Source organism: Dipodomys spectabilis, unplaced genomic scaffold, assembly GCF_019054845.1.
Source record: "Dipodomys spectabilis isolate Male_0828 unplaced genomic scaffold, ASM1905484v1 ptg000118l, whole genome shotgun sequence".
In the NCBI taxonomy this organism is placed as follows: Eukaryota; Metazoa; Chordata; class Mammalia; order Rodentia; family Heteromyidae; genus Dipodomys; species Dipodomys spectabilis.
The window spans coordinates 1,442,123-1,462,085 of NW_024870795.1; the positions used below are offsets into that span (position 1 = coordinate 1,442,123).

Sequence of the window (19,963 nt, forward strand, 5' to 3'; positions counted from 1 at the left end):
AAGACACTTCATCATCTTATGACTGATTTTGATAACTTCTGACTTGGGAAGCCATAATGGTTGCCCACATCAGGCCCTTTCAACCTAAAATAAAAAATTAAAAAGTCATCCATTAGCTGGGCACCAGTGGCTCACGCCTGTAATCCTAGCTACTGAGGAGGCTGAGATCTGAGGAGCTCATTCAAAGCCAACCTGGGCAGAAAAGTCTGTGAGACTTTTATCTCCAATAAACCACTAGAAAACCGGAAGTGGCGCTGTGGCTCAAGTGGTAGAGCGCTTGCCTTGAGTTGAAGAGCACAAGGACAGTGCCCAAGCCCAGAGTTCAAACCCCGTGACAGACAAAATAAAAAAAAATAATAATAAAAATAAAGTCATCCATTATCCTGAAATCCCTTTGAGTCTGGAACTCTGAGATCTCACACAGATTTAGCCCACAGCCTTCACCTCCCTGGGAACTATGCCCACAACTCCCCCCTCTCCCACTCCCTGCAATGTGGCACCCACCCCGTGGACTCAGTTCCACTGACCCAGACCCTCTCTCCTCCCTCCAGGAGAGGGCACCCAGCCGCGCAGGGTGGACCCTGCTGCAATCTTGCCAGCCACACCCTCCCCTCCCAGGTCCAACCCAGTGTTGTCCCAGCCCAGGTCCCGGGTCAGGCACAGGGACACACCCCGGGGGCGGAGCCACCTCCTCGGGGCCAGCTCAGGCCAGCAGCTCCCGCTTCTGCTCATCCGTCCCCGGGACCGGGACCGACATGGCCCAGGAGCCTCCCTCCTGCGCCCTGGAGCCCGAGCACGTCCAGCGGCTTCTGCTGTCCTCCCGCGAGGCCAAGAAGTCAGCCTACTGTCCCTACAGCCACTTCCCCGTGGGGGCCGCCCTGCTCACCCGCGATGGGAGGGTCTTCTCTGGTAAGTGCGCCCTGGTCCCCACCTGGTGGAGGGGGACACACGCAGGCCTCCTGGCCCCTCCCAGCCTCCTGTCCTAGGGCTGTGGGGACAGCCGGGCAGCTGGCTGGGGAAGAAAGTTTACAAGGGAGGTAAAAAGGAGAGAACAAGACAGATCATGAGCAGCCCCGGCTGGCTGGCTGGACTTGGATTAAAGCAGCCTCCTGTGATCGCTGACAGTCCTCACCTGTGATCCCCTCCCCCCCACCTAAGATTGTGCCTTGAGGGGCTTGAACCTGAGGTCTTTTGAACCCAGGTGCTGTCCCTGATGTCTTTTCCTCAAGGCTAGTGCTCTACCACTTTGAGCCATGGACAGCCCCACTTGTGGTTTTCTGGTGGTTATTTGGAGGTAAGAGTCTCATGGACTTTGCTACCTGGGCTGGCTTTGAACCGTGATCCTCATATTTCAGTCTCCTGAGTAGCTAGGATTACAGGTGTGAGACATCCGGTACCGGCAGTATGCTTGTCTTTTAGATGAAGAAACAGGCCCAGAGACTTGCACAGGAAGCACAAGACTGGCGTCTACAAAGCCCTGTGGCCTCCACCTTACACCTCTTCTCAGGCCTCCTTTTGTTTTCATTGTGTTCTTTGAGATCATTTGGTCACTTTAAACCCTAGAACTAATGATCTTCCGGTCTCCACTGTCCAAGTATCTGGGATTACAGACACATGCCACCACATGTAAACAGTCACCACCTCTTCCTGCACCGAGGGTGCTGGGCATAGATGGGGAGCACGGGGGAAGGGCAGAGCTGTGCAGGCCTGGCGGACCATCTTAGAGGAGAGCAGCCAGGCAGAACCTGGGTGATCAGCAATATGTCTGTGTGGATCTGCTTCTGCACACCTTTTCTTCAGCTAGTTGGTTTTGGAGACACGCCCACCCAGGCAGGGCCTGCAACTCAGTGGTAATGTGCTTGCCTTGCAGGGGCCAGGCCCCAGGGTTCACAGAAATAAGCAAATAAACAAAAGTCACCTGAACAAAAGTTCAAACTCATCTTTTCAAGGTTCAGGGGCATTCCCACTCAGGACCACAGGCAACGGCTGGTGAAGCTGTCATGACAGGTCCCAGTGCCTTGTCTCTGGAACTTAGAGAGGTTTCACACATCACCTGTTTTGCAAACATCTTGGAGAAGTGACATTGATTTAGTGCTAAAGTTGTGATAGAAAGATCAATGATATCCATTTAACCTTAACAGCCTTGCAGGCAGAGATGAAAACTGAGGCTCAGCAAGATAATAAGTGCCTCAAGTCACAGAGTTGCCATTGTGACTCACAGTTCCAGACGCTAAAGTCTGCTGCTTTGTGAGGGGCAAAGGATCTGAGTGTCCCACTGAAACTCAGCCCCAGCTTGTTGACCTGATGAGTGTTGATCATTAACCAGCACTGCAAATATCCTTACAGCCTGGATGTGGCAGAGGCTTGAAGATAGAATCATCTGATGTTTTACAAAGCCCCCTACCATCCCCTCTTCCCCCCACCCAGCGTGTAGAAAGCCCCTCGCACCTCCGCCAACCCTTGCTGGACACTTACTATGTGCTAACATCAGTCCCATCTCCGTGCCACCCCCACCACCTCTCCCTGACCACTGGACTTTGCACTGCAGAAGGTGAAGGCTAGATCTTGGATCTATGTACCCTTGATCCTCCCCTACATAACACCTTCCAGCCCCTCGGCAAGCACTCAACCATGGTGTCTTGACTGAGGCCTGACTGGCCAAGTAAGGAGCTGGCCTTAGCGAGGCAGGAGGAAGAAGCATCCAGGGTAGATGGTAGGCAGCACCCAGCCTGACAGGCCGCAGCATTTTCTGGCCCAGGGGTTCTTGTGTCTGTCTTTCATACTGGGATGTGCAGTGGTATTTAGGGTGAAAGCTCTGGAGTCAGACACCCCTGAGTTGGAATCCTGCTGTGGCTCTATGGCATCCCCCTTCTCAGCCTAAGTTTACCCATTTTGTAATGTGGCTCAGTGGTACCCATCTCTCACAATTGCTGTAAAAGAGCTGGCATTTGATGTTTATGCTTGGCATAGGGTAGCAGTCAGCACCCACCATGCTTGTTGGAGCCTGGGCTGCATCAGTAATGGAATATATTCATTCTGACCTGGGATTGTGCAGTTTTGGTTTTGGTTTATTTATGGCAATACTGAGCTTTGAACTCAGGGCTTGTGCTTACTGAGAAGGCTCTCTACCACTTGAGGTTTTTCTAGGTAGGGTCATGCATTTTTGCCCAGGGCTGGCTTCAAATTTGATCCTCCTATGTAGGGTCTCCCACATAGCTGTGATGGCACAGGTGTGAAATGGGATCTCTCTAATTTTTTGCCTAAACTGGCCTCAAACAGCAATCCTCTCAATTCCAGCCTGGCTTCAAACTGTGATCCTCAGATCTCAGCCTTCTGAGTAGCTAGGATCACAGGTGTGAGCCGCTGGTGCCTGGCTTAAAGATGAGCTTTTAAAAAAATATTTTATTATTTTATAATCCCTTGGCTTTACAGCTGAATTAGATTCCAGGGTCATTTGCAGTGGGCAGAGGTCAAGAACATGATAGCAGAAGTAGCTCCTCCCCAGTGGACATTTCTCTAGGCCGGGGACTCTCAAGTGTGGACACAGATGCTTGGCCTTAGCATCTCCTTGCTAGAAACACAATGTGTGTCTTCTAACTCAGATCTACTGAATCAGAAATCCAGGAGTGGCCTATGACACCTGTTTTGGGAAATCCTTAAGAATTCTGATGCCCGGGGCTGGGAAGGTGGCTCAGTGGTAGAGCGCTTGCCTTGCATGCCTGAGGCCCTGGGTTCGATTCCTCAGCACCACATAAGCAAAAAGAAAAAAGCTGGAAATGGTGCTGTGGCTCAAGTGGTAGAGTGCTAGCCTTGAGCTGAAGAGCTGAGAGACAGCGCCCAGGCCCAGAGTTCAGGCCCCACAACCGGACCCAAAAAAAAAAAAAAAAAGAATTCTGATGCCCACTTGTGGGTCTCCAAACTGCTTTGATTTCATTAAGATTCCTCAGGAAAGAGAGTGGAGACAGTGCCTCGGGCTTAGGGCCCACGTTGTCCTGTTGAGATCTTCCTTCTTGATGATGTTGCCAAGAATCCCCCACTCAGGCCCTGCCTTAAAGCACCAAACAAGCTCATAAACCAGCCTCTTTGAAATGCCACAGAGCATAGAACAGTCTTTGTATGTGACAGGCTGGTATGTGCATCCTGGCATCCTGCCACCAGCTTTGGTTTATCCCTTCTGGAAGTGCCTGCCTTGCCTGGTCAGTGAGAACTGACCCAGCGCTGCACTGAGGTCCTGGCAGATGTGAGTCCAGGCAACCATGAGGAATAGCAGCACTTTCAGCTCAGGGCTCTGTGGTCCGGGCTTAAAAGGATGGTTTCTATTTGGAATCCCCCCAGCTGGCCCTCGTGTGTGCTTCATAGTAAGCCAGGACCACACCAGCAATGGAGCTATTGGTGGTCTTTCAGGACTGCAGTGTATGACCTTCCTCTGTACCCTTCTCCCCCCTTTTCACACTTGAACTTGCTAGAGGCCCTAAATACAGTGATTTTTTTTTTTAATTATTGTGACAGGATTAAGGCTTGAACTCTCCATCTCTCAGCTTTTTAGCTCATGGCTGGTATTCGACCACTTGAGCCTCCAGTTTTGACTTTTGCTGGTTAAATGGAGTTTTCTATCCAAGCTGGCTCTGAACCTCAGTCCTTAAATCTCAGCCTCCTGAGTAGCTAGGATTACCAGCGTGAGCCACTCGTGTTTGTCTTCCAATGATTCTTTTTTTTTTTGTCGGTCGTGGGGCTTGAACTCTGGGCCTAGGCACTGTCCCTCAGCTCTTCAGCTCAAGGCTAGCGCTCTACCACTTGAGCCACAGTACCACTTCCCCCAATGATTCTTTTGTATCTGGCACTGAAATGGGAAATTCCATCTGTTCAATAATAGTAACTGTCTTAGTCTGCTCAGGACTTGATACTAGGCTGGATGGCCTAACCAACAAACTCTATTCTCATAGTTCTGGAGGTTGGGAAAGCAAGTTCAAGGTGCCTGTAGATTCAAGGGTTGGGGGACCCTCTTCCTATCCCAGAACCTTTCGCGGTGTCCTTTTGTGGTATAGAGAGGGAATCTGGGTTCCTTATCATAAAATGAGATGATCTTTTCATAATTTCATCACAAGGCTCCCCTGCCTGACCTGGCTCCATCCACTCGTAATCCCCTCCCAAGGCCTTTCCCCACGGTGGGGAGAGATTCAGCATTGGAATAGGGTGGGGACGTGAGAGTAATCAAGAGCCTCACTCTTCTGGGTTCTGAGAATACTACTTGGATTCCAATGGGGGAATTAACTAATAGAGACTTATTTCTGGAAAGGGTTGAGTGTTGTGAAGAAAATTATAGGAGGATAAATGGATTGAGAAATTGTAGAGGGAAGAGGAAATTTTTTGACAGGGTGATCAGGGAAGGCTTCTCTGAGGCGGTGAGTTTTGAGCAGACAGCTATGTGCACATAGTGGGTCAAAGGACACAATAACAGCAGTTGAGTTTCAAGGTGTCTGTTGGCTTGATGATCAGGCAGCACTCCCTTCCATGAGCAGAGCTGAGGTGGCTGGTTTTATAGAGAGAAAAAGGAAGCTGACACCAAGGACAATAATCACATTGTTTGATTCAATGTTACACTCCTTCCTAGGTGGTGTGTTGGCCAGCTGTGCATCACTATTGGGGAATACCTGAGGTGGTTCGCTTAGAGAAAAGTTCTAGATGGGACTGGGAAGGTGGCTCAGTGGTAGAGCGCTTGCCTTGCATGCCTGAGGTCCTGGTTTTGATTCTTTAGCACCACATAAGCAAAAAGCCGGAAGTGGCGCTGTGGCTCAAGTGGTAGAGTGCTAGCCTTGAGCTGAAGAGCTGAGGGACAGTGCCCAGGCCCAGAGTTCAGGCCCCACAACCGGACCCCCCCCCCCAAAAAAAAAGTTCTAGATGTTCCAGTACAAGATCCAGTGGCCCCACGCTTTGGGCTTCTGGCAAGGGCATCACATGCTGGGGAAGCCTCCCATCTGGCCACTCTGGAAGCAGTGAGAAAGAGGAGTAGTCCAGGTCCTCGAAGTCCCCGCTGAGGGCTTTGCAGGACACTGAGGCTTGGCAATCCTACTGGCCTTCTGTGTAATTGCTTAGATCATCGATCACAGGGCCAAAGACCTCATAGGAGACACCATGATGAATGAGCATGGCTCTGTTCCAATAAACCTTTATTAACAACCAAGCAGTAGGTTGAGTTTGGCCTGAGTGGTGGAGTTTGCAACCTTTTTGATGTAGAGTCTCCTCTCTGCTGCCCTTCTTTACCCAATCCCTTGTCCTAGGGTCTTTCATTACTGCCCTCCTCCCCCCGCCATTCCCTGCTGCTTGTCATCCAGAAAGCAGCAAGACAGGAGACCAGATTCACACAGCCCCCATTGAGGATATGTCCCAATGCCCTAAAGACCTCCTGTGAAGCCCCACTCCTAACAAGCCATAGAACTTCCCTATAATTCCACTCAGGGACCAAGCCCTCAATATGTGGATCTTTGGGAGACATCCAACATCATAAAGTGGGACAAGGAAATAGAACATTAGAAAAATAATTAATTAACACCAGTTACTCTGTGGGCAGAGTAAGACAAAGTGTCACCATCGTTCCAATAGAAACTATCCTGTCAGGGAAATTTGACGGTTACCTCTGTGTCCTTATTTAGAATGTCAGATTAAAAAACAACAACAACCAAACAAACTTACTTTTAGTTTGGAACCTCAGCATGGCTCCATTTGAGGCACAATAATCTGTCTTTGTTATTTTACAAATGAAGACAAGGGACTTCTGTAGAACAAAGGGAACCAGAGTTGAGCACAATGGACCGCTGGTCTATCCCTACAAAGAAAGTGCCCTTTGAGCCCTTCTGGCTCTCCCTGTCAGAATATTCTCTCTCTTGAACTGGCCTGTAGAGATGATTTATACATGGCAAAGGAAGATTTCTCTAAGAAACGAGAACTTCCAACATAGACACTTGCAATTGTCTTCAGAGGCTGTTTTGTGTGTAAGTATAGCTGTTCATTTTAGTAGCACATTCGAGAAAAACTCAACATCTGTGTGACTCATGTCTATTGGGTAAAATTTCAGGCCTGAGGCAGGGACAGGGGGGAGCAGGTGGGAAGGCCGGGGCTGGCAAGGACTATAATCTCAGAGAAGCAAAGTCAAGTACTGAGGATCAGCAAGGGTGGGGCCATAGGCAAGTGTAGATAGACCCAGAGAGGTGTTTAAGAGAAGTCATTTCAAGTGGGGATCAGGAACCTGACTGGGGAGACAAGCTTAGACTTGAAGGTCAACTTTGACCTAGCAGAGATGTTGACCAATAAGGACCTAGTTCTTACAGTTATAATCATTCACATTATAGCATGGTGAAATGTTTGGCCAAGGTAGTCATATAATAAATGTTAATCACTGCTTTGAAGGTTGCAATATTTTTTGTCAGTCAAGTTTGAACTCCAGGCCTGGGCATTGTCTCTGAGCTCTTTTTGCTCAAGGCTAGTGCTCTATCACTTTAAGCCTCAGTGCCCCTTCCAGTTTTCTGGTAGTTAATTGGAAATAAGAATCTCATGGACTTTCCTCCCCAGGCTGGCTTTGAACTGCAATCTTCAGATCTCAGCCTCCTGAGTAGCTAGGGTTACAGGTGTGAGCTACCAATGCCTGACACAATTTGTTTTCTGGTGGTACAGTATTTGAATTCAGAGCTTTGTACTTGTTAGACTGGCACACTATTTAAGCTGTACCTCCAGTCTAACTGTTTGCTGCTTAGTTTGGAGATGGAGTCTTGCAGACTTTTTTGCCTGGGCTGACTTCAAATCAAAACCCTCCAGATGTGAGTCTTCTGAGTAGTTGGATTACTATGGGTAGCTGTTGTAAGCCATCAGCACCTGGCTCTGAGGACTGTAACTTTTGGTTACTCTGGGACCTGTATCTCAACTGTATGAATTGGTTTCTATACAGCTGCAATGATAGAAATATACACTACTAAAAACAAGTATGGGCTCATGAACTAAACTATAGGAGAGTTGGAGTTGGGCATCAGGGACAGTTGCTCCAGGCCAGGCTTTTTTCCCACTCTCATCTCTCCTGCATCTGTGCATTTGTCTTCTATCATTAATGGAAACATAGCAGCCCACACTCAGAGGGATTGAAGATCCACATGGAGAAGAATTCTGACTGCGGGGCGCCGGTGGCTCATGCCTATAATCCTAGCTACTCAGGAGGCTGAGATCTGAGGATCTCCGTTCAAAGCCAGCCTGGGCAGGAAAGTCCGTGAGAGTCTTCATCTGCAATAAACCCTAGAAAATCAAAAGTGGTACTGTGGCTCAAGCGGTAGAGTGCTTGCCTTGAGCTGAAGAGCTGAGGGACAGCGCCCAAGCCCAGAGTTCAAGCCTCATGACTGACCAAAAAAAAGAATTCTTACTGGTCCATTTGGGTCAGGTTCTCATCCTTTAGCCAAGCAAGGCAATGTGAGAAAATATGGCTGTTTCTACTTGAATTACATGCTGGGAAATGAGGTGAGACATTGAAAAGGAGAATGAAGGACTGAGGTGTTTTTTTTTTTTAATTTCTCATTATAGTCAGTAATAGTGATTGAACTTTGTGCTCTTGATTGGCTTTTTTGATCAACACTGGTGCTATGCCATTTGAACCATACCTCCACTTCTGGCTTTTAGTGATTAATTGAAGAGAAGAGTCTCAGGGACTTTCCGGCTTGAGACTGAGTATGTAGGATTACAGGTATGAGCCACCGATACCCAGCTTAGACTCCCTGAGTTTTGATCTTATTGGATCATCATTCTCTCATCCTCCTCCCTCTCCTGAAGCCTCAGTGTCTCCCTTGACCCTGGCCTTGACCTTTGCAGGGGCAATGAGGCTGCTTGATATGCTCTGTCACTCTGCCTCTACCAGGATAGAAGCATTAGGGAAATAGAGACAGTGGGTGATGGGAATCTGTTTTGTTCTCATAACCTCCTGATGCCTTCTTGGGCCACTGACACACACACACACACACACCTGGGGCCAGTCTCTGGGCCACTGACACACACACACACACACACACACACACACACACACACACACACACACACACACACACACACACACACACACACACACACACACACACACACACACACACACACACACACACACACACACACACACACACACACACACACACACACACACACACACACACACACACACACACCCCTCTGGGGCCAGTCTCTGAAAGATCTCACTTCTGGCCCTTTCTGGAGGTACACATTGCCCCTGGAAAGACCACCTGCAGCACTGCCCAATTTCACAACCAAACAGCTTCCTGAGTTTAGTATACTTAGACCCTGGCCCTTTGTATCTCTGACTCTGTTATTTGGTGCCTCTTTCCAGCTACAATTAAATCCTGGTCTGACCTGTTGAGTTCTCTGTCTCCTTTCTTTTCTTTTTTTTTTTTTTTGGGGGGGGGGGTCCGGTCATGGGACCTTGAACTCTGGCCTGGGTGCTGTCTCTCAGCTCTTCAGCTCAAGGCTAGCACTCTACCACTTGAGCCACAGCACCACTTCCGGCTTTTTCCTTTTTGCTTATGTGGTGCTGAGGAATTGAACCCAGGGCCTCATGCATACAAGGCAAGCGCTCTACCACTGAGCCACCTTCCCAGCCCTCCTTTCTTTTCGTGTATCCCCTTGATCTTTCCTACCAGTGGGCATTGTTGGGAAAGGGCTATGACACAAGGGCCCTGCAATCTCCAGGGCTGCAGGTCAAACTGCCCTCTCCTTCTCCACCTGGTTGAGAATGTGGAGGCCCTCCCATCCTGGAGTGGGTGAGTGAGGAAGTGGTTCAGGACATAGCACTGTATCTCCTCTCTCCTCAGGATGCAACATAGAAAATGCTTGCTACCCTCTGAGCGTGTGTGCTGAGCGGACTGCCATCCAGAAGGCCATCTCAGAAGGGCACAAGGATTTCAGGGCCATAGCTATCTCCAGGTGAGTGGGGCAGACAGGACAAAGTGACCCTAGTTCATCTCTCCAGTCACCACCCGCCATGTCCCGATCATTCTTCCACATGACATAGGTCTATTGTGCATTTTCTGTGTGCCTTGTGCAGGGATAGGACTCTGGGATGACTGCTATAAAGAGATAAATAAGAGGTGGACTTTGTCTTCAGTGAGCCTAATGAGCAGAAAAACAGCCAAGGCAACTCTGACACAAGGGCAGCTGTGTCCCTGTCCCCAAAACCCAACATTCAGAATCTTCACAAAGAAGTACAAAGCTGTTGGGTGCTGTCATCTCACACCTGTAATCCTAAACGACTCAGGAGGCTGAGATCTGAGAATCATGATTTGAAGCCAGCATGGGCAGAAAAATCTGTGGGACTCTTATCTCCAATTAACCACTAAAAAGCTGGAAGTGGAAGTATGCCTCAAGAGGTAGAGGACCTTGGGCTGGGAAGGTGGCTCAGTAGTAGAGCGCTTGCCTTGCATGCATGAGGCCCTAGGTTCGATTCCTCAGCACCACATAAGCAGAAAAAAAAAGTCAGAAGTGGCGCTGTGGCTCAAGTGGTAGAGCGCTAGCCTTGAGGTAAAGAGCTGAGGGACAGCGCCCAGGCCCAGAGTACAGGCCCCACGACCAGACCCCCCCCCCCCAAAAAAAAGAGGTAGAGGACCAGTGTTGAGTTAAACAGCTAAGGAACACACTTGTGAGAGGGTGCGGGACACACACACACACACACACACACACACAGCCCAAAGCTGGGGACCTAACCATCACCTGAATAGACTTCCTTGCCACCACATTTTACAGATGAGATCCAGAGAAGTTGAGCAACTTTCCTTGGAGTTAATGGAAGAGCTGGGACAAGATCCATGTCCTCCTGATGTCATTCACTTCAGAGTGCATATCTCTGCATCATGTTATGCTCAGAAATCTGACATTCTAGCTGGGCACCAGTGACTCATGCCTTTAATCCTCGTACTCACCAGGCTGAGATCTGAGGATCACAGTTGGAAGCCAGCCCAGGCAGTAAAGTCCGTTGAGACTCTTATCTCCAATTCACCACCAGAAAACAGGTAGCGGCATGGTAGCTCAAGTGGTAGAGTGCTTGTCTTGAGCTGAACAGCTCAGGGACAGTGCCCAGGCCCAGAGTTCAAACTCTAGGACCAAGGAAAGAAAGGAAAAAGGAAAGGAAAGGAAAGGAAAAAGGAAAGGAAAGGAAAGGAAGAAATGTGACATTCTTTTGTCCTTCCACGCTCTGTCTCTCTCTCTCTTCCTCTCTTTCAGTCTTCATAAGCCAAGATTCTCTTCTAGGTGCCAGAACAAGCTTGGTTAGGGTGGCATCCAGGAAGACTCTGACTGTAGCACAACCTGATTATAGACTCCAGCCAGGTTCTGGCTGAACAAGAACCTCAATCAATTCTCATACTCCAAACATAAATCCTATTTCTCAGAGCTGGAGCTCAAGAGAGCCTGCCAGGTCCTTGTGGGCCCTGCACCCCACAGACCCAGTGGCTTTAGGAATCAACCTTGGGAATGAACTATTTCACTAATTAGGAACCAACTTTTCTTTCCTTTTCTCTTTTGCCAATACTGGGGCTTGAACTCAAGGCCTGGGCACTGTCCCTGAGCCTCTCTGTGCTCAAAGCTAGCACTCTACCCCTTTGAACCACTTGTGGCTTTTTCTGTTTATGTGGTACTGAGAAATTGAACCCAGAGCTTCATGCATGCTAGCCAAGCACTCCACTACTAAGCCATATTCCCAGCCCTTGCTTGTTATTTTATTTGTTTATTTTTTTAATCTTTTTTGGGGGGGAGGGGTCTGGTCATGGGGCCTGAACTCTGGGCCTGGGTGCTGTCCCTCAGCACTTCAGCTAGCGCTCTACCACTCGAGCCATAGCGTCACTTCCGGCTTTTTTCTTTTTGCTTATGTGGTGCTGAGGAATCAAACCCAGGGCCTCAGGCATGCAAGGCAAGTGCCCCTTGCTTGTTATTTTAGAGATGGGATCTCATAAACTTCTATGCTCTTGCTATCTCTGGACCACAATTCTCTAGATCTCAGCCTCTAGAGTAGGTAGGATTAATGAGCCAGTAGCTCCCATGTAGATATTCTTCGGGGGCTTGAACTCAGGACCTGAGTACTGTTTCTTAGCTTTTTTGGTCAAGGTTGGCACTCAGCCATTTGAACCACAGCTTCATTCCCAGCATATGGTGGTTAATTGGAGATGAAAGCCTTGGTCTTTCCTCCCTAGGCTGGCTTCGAACTGAGATCCTTAGATCTCAGCCCCCTCAGTAGCTAGGATGACAGGTGTGAGCCACCGCTACTAGGCTTCCATGTGGGTTTTCTAGGACCCTAAACCTGCTGCAGTCTGACCCCAAGTGGTCCATGTTATTCAAGGCTTGTTTCTGAGTGATTGGAGCTAAGAAGGCACTTAGGGAGACATGCCTTGATTCTAGGAGTTGTCCTTGTGATGGAGGTTTGTCCTAGCTTCCTTTCAGCTTCCAGACAATACATGAGGCTGTGCTGGGAACATTTTGTGCAGATGAGCAGCAATCAGGATGTGACTGAACTTTATGGGGTAGTGGGGGAGAAAAGAAGCGAAATAACTCAATTTCAAAGATGATCCCCCAAAAAATAATGGCATTCTGGAGAAAGAAAGACCAAAGTCAACAAAAGGATAATGGCATAGTCACCTTACAAGCTAGAATTTTCCAAATGAAAGGCTTTTCTCTTAGTTATTATCTACTTTTAAACACGACTGGGTATTGCTAGCAATGATTAGCAAATGTCCTTATTTGCATAAAACTCACATTTTTCCCAGTACCCAACTGCTCTACTCTGAGAATTCAGCCTCATCTCTAGCCAAAATGCAATCATTATGGAGCTAGTGGCTTGTTAAATTGCAAATGGGGATTCGAGGAGGAATGGGAAGTGCCATCCTTGTTAACACTGGGCAAAGCTGAACAGTCTGAGCCTCTCTGAGACCCAGAAGGATGGAGAACATACTCAGGAAGGGACCCTGTGTGGGAAAAGCCAGGCTGGACTTCACTGGCAGAGAGATGAGCTGGCTCTGCTGGGGTCCCAGTGTGTCCAGCAGTTTGATGGCTTTCCAGCCCCTCCAGTTTGATAGGCCTAATAAGTGTGTGATCAAGATTGGCACAAGCCACAGATATCTTCAGCTTGCAGCAAATGACAGGATGGGATGAAGGGCACAGGGAAGCAATGTCCTTCAGCTTAAATCCACTCTTCTCATTGCTCCCTCTTGGCAGGAATGTAGGGGCATGGCTAAAAGCCCATGTTGAGGTTGGTGAGTCATGGCTTTCCAGGCCTTCTGCACTGTCCATTCTAGCTCTGGTGCTCAGGATCTAAGAGCCTGGGCTTTTATTGTGACATTCAGGAGAGGAACATGATTCCATCGACTGCCATGATACAATGAAATGACTTCTGTAGCATTCTTGCCATGGAGTATGTACCAAATTAAAACTATTGTGCAGTTAAAAGTCATGACTTCTGGCTGGGCACCAGTGGCTCACACCTGTAATTCTCGCTATTCAGGAGGCTGAGATCTGAGGATTGAGGTACTAAGCCTATCCAGGCAGGAAAGACTGTGAGACTCTTATCTCCAATTAACCATCAAAAAAGCCAGAAGTGGAGCTACAGCTCAAGTGATAGAGTGCTAGCCTTGAGTAAAGAAGCCCAGGCCCTGAGTTCAAGCCCCAGGATTGGAGGTGGAAAAATCAACAATACCAACAATACCAAAGGCAGAGTGCAAAGATTCTCAAATCCTGCTTCAGGTACTCAGGAGGCCGAGGCACGAAAATCTTGAGTCAAGGATAGCTTGGCAAAGTAACTGAGACCCTTTCTTGCTGTTGTTGTTATACCAGTACTGCGAATTTATTTATTTATTTATTTATTTTAAATTTTTTTAAAAAAATTTTTTTTTTTGGGTCCGGTCGTGGGGCCTGAACTCTGGGCCTGGGCGCTGTCCCTCAGCTCTTCAGCTCAAGGCTAGTGCTCTACCACTTGAGCCACAGAGCCACATCTGTCTTTTTCCTTTATGCTTATGTGGGTGGTAAGGAATCGAACCCAGGGCAGCAGGCATGCAAGGCAAGCGCTCTACCACTGAGCCACCTTCCCAGCCCCAAGTACTGCGAATTTAATTCAGGGACTGGGTTCTATCCCTTAGCTCTTTTGCTCAAGGCTGGTGCTCTATCACTTGAGTCATACCTCTACTTCCAGCTTTTTACTGATTAATTGGAAATAAGAGTCTTGTAGACTTTCTTGCTGGGGATGGCTCCCAACCGTGATCCTCAGATGTCAGCTTCCAGAGTAGCTGGGATTATAGATGTGAGCCACTAGTGACTACCAGCAACTGGCCTTAGCCTTTCATACACTTAACTCATGCTATTTTCTCACATTCCTTACAGGTAGATGATGTAATCACCCACAGATACAGGCAAAGAAACAAACATTGGAGAGCATAAGATGATTCAGAATCACACACAGGAAAACATATTGTTGACCAAGAAGCACCCTTTAAATCCCATGCTCTTCCAAGAGTTATCAAATCCAGAACACCCACCTGTGTGAGCAGCAGGCAGCAGGGAAGCCCTTAGAATTACACCTGCACTTTTGAGATGCCATCTTTGCCCTGCTCAGAGCTGGAGGATTGCCTGAAGAGGCTTATTCTCACAGGCAACCTCAGTATGTCTTAAGCTTTCTCAGATACCAGGAGGGTATTTTTGTCTTTGATTCACATGCTTATTCTTTTCATATCTCAGGGCTTTTGCATATGCTGTTTATTTCTTTTGCCTAAAGAACAACATCTCTGATACTTTAAACAACTGAACCTGTTTCCTTACCTGTAAAATGGCCATTATGCCACCCAAGTTGTTCGGAATATTAAATGAAATATGTCAGGTGCCTGGTATGAGGGTGATCACTAGATAATGATATATTGACTCTAACCTTTCTTCCAAGAATGGGGCCAAATACCACATCCTATAATCTATTCACTCTTGTCTCAATGACAGGGCTTGTCCCTTTTCTTTGTTCATACTCCATTTTGTTTAAAATCATGACTCATCTAGTGTTCTGTCTCCCACTGGGCTGAAGGCCAGAGCCAAGTTCTCCACCTCTTTCTCTGAGAGGGTGTGTGTGACAGAGAGTAAGTGCTCAATTAATGACAACAGACCGCTGCCTGTGGCCTAGCCTTGTGGAAGTATGGAGAGTTGCCAGATCACCTTCTTAGCCTCTAGGGCCCCAAGCTTGTGAGTCAGGATCTGCCTGGTGGGATCTGAGCAAACGCCCCAGTGCCTGGGGACAGACTGATCTAAGCTGCCTTCTCTGCTTCCGCAGTGACCTGCAAGATGACTTCATCTCACCATGTGGAGGCTGCAGGCAAGTCATGAGAGAGGTAAGAGCTCCTCTTCTGCCCAGAACAGAAACCTTGTGTCTCCTGGCCTTCCCAGGCACCAGAGCAACACTAAGCTGTGAGCAGGAGCACACGGAGACAGCCCCATCTGCTCAGCTGGTGATGCCTAGGCCTTTCCAGGCTTGCAAAAGTCACTGGAAATGAGTCCTTCCTCCAGCTAACACTTACCAAAGGTGTGTCATCATTGATGCCAGGCCCTGAGCCAGCACTGGGGACAATTCAAGCCAGGTCCTGCCTGCCCTCAGAGAGTTACAGGCTGGTGCAAGAAGCAGACAATAAGCAGGGCAAGAAATAAATAAGCAGCAGAGTTTCTGAGTGTGAAGAGTACAGAAGCAAAACCCCACAGGGCAGCCGGTCAAGTGAAGAGGGCAAAGGGGATGCTCTGGATCAGGAGTTGGAAGACTCCACTCCCCGCCTACCACTTGGTTGCAAAAAAAACACAGTCATGTCCATTCATCAGGGTACCTCTGTGGCCACCTTGGTTCTAGGACAGCAGAGTTGAGCAGTTGCACAGAGGTGAAAACCTGAAATATTGACATGTGGCCTTTGACAATGGTTCTTTGAGACTGGGTCTCTCTGACTTTTTTCCCTGGACTATTCTCAAACTGCAATCCTCCTTTCTCCCCCTCCCACATACCTGGGATGACAGGTGCATGCCACCACACCCAGCTGGGGCTTTTGGAGTTGTGCTGGTTGTTCCAGCTTTGACTTTCTGCTTTGGGGCTTCAAGGGATCTGAGGGCTCTGAACACCTCGTCTCCTGCTGCTTCTGCCAGTACTGCAAACCAGGCACAGTTTGTAAAGCTCATTTCTCAGATGCAGATGACAAACATTGCCAGACAGATGCAGCATTCACACACTGCAATGTGCATGACTGCAGGGTATACCCAGCTGCCCAGCAGAATGGTGGTATCTAAGGTCACAGAGAGAAATCACAATTTAGCACCCAGACTCTGGTTCCCAACACCCCAATGTGGGCGAATTGCTCTTTACTTTCTCCAGATTAGATGCTGGCATATGAAAAAGCTGGAGGAGAGAGAAGAGAGACTGAAACCAAATGAAATGATAAGAGATGGAGCCTGGGGGCCAGAATGGCGCTTAGTAGATTGGCCTTCTAGACTGGCCTGCACTTGGCTTTTGTCCATATCCTCAGACAGAGCCTGCCAGGCAGGAAAATTTCCCCTTAGAACATTAATTCTGAAATAGCCAGAAGATTGATGGTGTCTGGTAATGGCCTGGTGATTCAGACAGAAAGATGGAAAAATAGGCTGCAAACCTGAGCACTTGCAAGCAGCCAACTTAACAATCACAGTGGTTGCATGAACGGACAACCTTCTGTGCACAGGGTCTGCACTTGGATGTCTTCCACCAGTCAGCTCTAAAGCTCACCCTGCCTGGGCCAGGCAGACCCTGGGCCTGTTGATAACTCCAGGCTGTTTCCATGAGCCTACCATTGATTTAAGTCTCCTCAATGTATCAAGACACTGAATCCAGACTGGGCATGGTAGCTCATGCCTGTAATCCTAGCTACTCAGGAAGCTGAGAATTGAGGATCACAGTTTAGAGCCACAGCTTGAAGCAAATCTGTGAGACCCTTATCTCTAGTTAGCCAGAAAAAGGCCAAAAGTAGAGGTAGACTTAAGTAAAAAAAGCCAAATGAAACTGCGAGGCTCTGAGTTCAAGCCCTAGTATCACACACACACACACACACACACACACAGCCCCAAACATTTACCCAAGCAAAAAATTATAAATAAGGCTGAGAATAGTGGCTCAAACCTATAATCCTGGCTAGCTACACAAGAGGCAGAGATGGAAAGATAGAAGTTTGAGGCCAACCCAAGCCAAAAAAATAAAAATAAGGTTGGCAAGCCACCTCAATCACTAAGCTGAGTGTGGTAGTCTGCGTCTACAATCTTTTTTTTTTTTTTGGTCCAGTTGTGGGGCCTGAACTCTGGGCCTGAGCACTGTCCCTCAGCTCTTCAGCTCAAGGCTAGTGCCCTACCACTTGAGCCACAGCACCACTTCCGGCTTTTTTCTTTTTGCTTATGTGGTGCTGAGGAATCGAACCCAGGGCCTCAGGCATGCAAGGCAAGCACTCTACCACTGAGCCAACTTCCCAGCCCCTGCGTCTACAATCTTAACTGCTTGGGAGGTAGAGGTAGGAGAATTGTGATCCAAAGGCCAGCCCTGGGTAGAAGCGTAACACCCCAACTGAAAAACAAACTTAAAGCTGAAAGGGCTAGGAGTATGAGTCAAGTGACAGAGGCAAGCAAAAGGCTCTGAGTTCAAATTCTGTACAGCCAAAACAAATCACAAAGTAAATAAGTTATTTTAAAAATTATTTACCCAGGGAGCAAGTAATGCTCCTTAGATTATAGAAAGGTCAGGAGACAGCCGGGCACCAGTGGTTCATGCCTGTAATCCTAGCTACTCAGGAGGCTGAGATCTGAGGATTGCAGTTCAAAGCCAGCCCAGGCAGGAACATGTGAGACTCTTATCTCCAATTAACCCCCAGAAAACCGGAAATGGCACTGTGGCTCAAGTGGTAGAGCTCTCCTTGAGCTGAAGAGCTGCAGGACAGCGCCCAGGCCCTCAATCCCCACAACTGACCAAAAAAAAAATCAGGAGACATATTCAGCCTTGCTGACTTTACTCTGGGTAAACTAAAGCACAGAGAGGGGCATGACATGGTACACAGGAGAGCTAGACTCCTGTGTCTCTCTCTTTCTCTCTCTCTAAACCCTCTAGTCCTGCCTCAATCACGTTGACTCTGCTTCTTTTCCAGTTTGGCAGTGACTGGGCCGTGTACATGACCAAGCCGGATGGTACCTATGTTGTCAGGACAGTTCAGGAGCTGCTGCCAGCCTCTTTCGGGCCAGAAGACCTGCAGAAGACCCACTGATGGATGGCCAGAGAACACCCACTGCCTTGGAGAGCCAGGGTTCTCCCAAGGCCTAGAAGAGATAGCCCTCAGAACCATCATAAAGCCTGGGGTCATCTGACAAATGCAATTCAACCCTCCAAGGGCTGGGAGGTAACTTTTCCAGATGACACTCAAGCACCATGGATTTCACCAAGCCTGACCCAGAGCCCCTCCTCCAAATCCCTGCACCCTGGGAACCCAGACCACTGCAACCATCTTTAAAATACCAAGCCTGGCCTGCTTTCCCACCAGCCTCTCTGAGCTTTTGTCTTGTGCTGATCGTAAACATCACAGAGCATTCTGATTCAGAAGAACAGGCTTTCCTCATCTCTATTGCTGCTGGCAGCTTTTAAGAGGGACAGACAAGGTAGAAAGAGCTTGGCAAGTTCTGCTGGAAGACAAGACACCTCAGAACCAGGTGCCTTCTGGGTGGAGTCTGAGTCTGTGTGCTTCTTGCTCCCAGATGGGAGACCTGTAGGCTGGGCTGACTGGTGGTTCCCATCCTTATATAATTGACATCTGGGATGGCCCTCCAAGGCTCATGTGTTAAAAGCTTGGCACCAGCCTGTTGAACTATTGGGAGGTGGTGGACCTTTAAGAGGTGAGGCCTAGTGGGAGGAAGAGAGCTCCGTGGGGGCATGTCCTCAGAGGGGAGGGGAGGAACCTAGTCCCTTCCTCTTCCTATTTCTAACTTCCAAGTCATGAGATGAGCATGTTTTTCCTCTTGCCAGAAGTTGTGCTGCCTCTCCAGCCAGAGGCCTCAAGAGCAGTGGGTCCACCCAACCATGGCCAAAATAAACCTTTTCTTCTTATAAGTTGATTCTCTCAAGTATTTACTAAGGGATGAGAAGTTGACAACATACCATACATAGCCGATCCACACTAGACCCTGAGTGCAGTCCCTCTCACAGCTGTAAATGAGATTCTGTAATGCAAGGGAGAGGCAGAGGCTACAGTAAAGGTTTCTCACACGTGTCACATGCTTTTATTTTGTTACTTTGGTATGTGGCGGGGGGGGGGGGGGGGGGGGATGATACTGGAGCTTGAACTCAGGGCCTTATGTTCTTGTTCATATTTTTCACTCAAGGCTAGCACTCTATCACTTGAGCCACATTTCTACTTCCAGCTTTTTGATGGGTCATTGAAGATAAGAGTCTTACAGACTTTATCTGACTGGGATGGATCTGAACCGAAGTCCTCAGATCTCAGCCTCCTGAGTAGCTAGGATTACAGGTGTAAGACACCAGCACCTGGCTGTATCACCTTATACATCAAATATGCTAAATACTGTAGAGAGAAAATGTATATGAAACAGTCTCTGCCCTTGTGGAACACAGTCTGATAAGAGAGAAGTGCAGACAGATCTATTTTTTTTGCCAGTCCTGGGGCTTGAACTCAGAGCCTGAGCACTGTCCCTGACCCTCTGTTGCTCAAGGCAAGCATTCTACCACTTGAGCCATGGTGCCATTTCCAGTCTTTTCTGTTTACGTGATGCTGAGGAATAGAACCCAGGGCTTCATGCATGCTAGGCAAGCACTCTACCATTAAGCCACATTCCTGGCCCAGGTGCAGACAGATCTAATGTGCAGAATCTGCACTGTGATCCAGACAGTTACCATGTGTGGGCACAGTGG

The 19,963-nt window shown here is 48.4% G+C and overlaps 1 protein-coding gene across 1 annotated transcript; it reads left to right on the forward strand.

Moving 5' to 3' along the window:
• The first annotated feature begins 696 nt into the window (after positions 1 to 696).
• On the forward strand, positions 697 to 19,140 carry Cda (cytidine deaminase). Its single transcript, XM_042688577.1, has 4 exons — positions 697 to 909; positions 9,852 to 9,963; positions 15,329 to 15,386; positions 18,192 to 19,140. The coding sequence occupies exons 1-4, from the start codon at positions 756 to 758 to the stop codon at positions 18,306 to 18,308; spliced, it is 441 nt and encodes a 146-aa protein (XP_042544511.1). The 5' UTR covers positions 697 to 755; the 3' UTR covers positions 18,309 to 19,140.
• Positions 19,141 to 19,963: the final 823 nt, after the last annotated feature.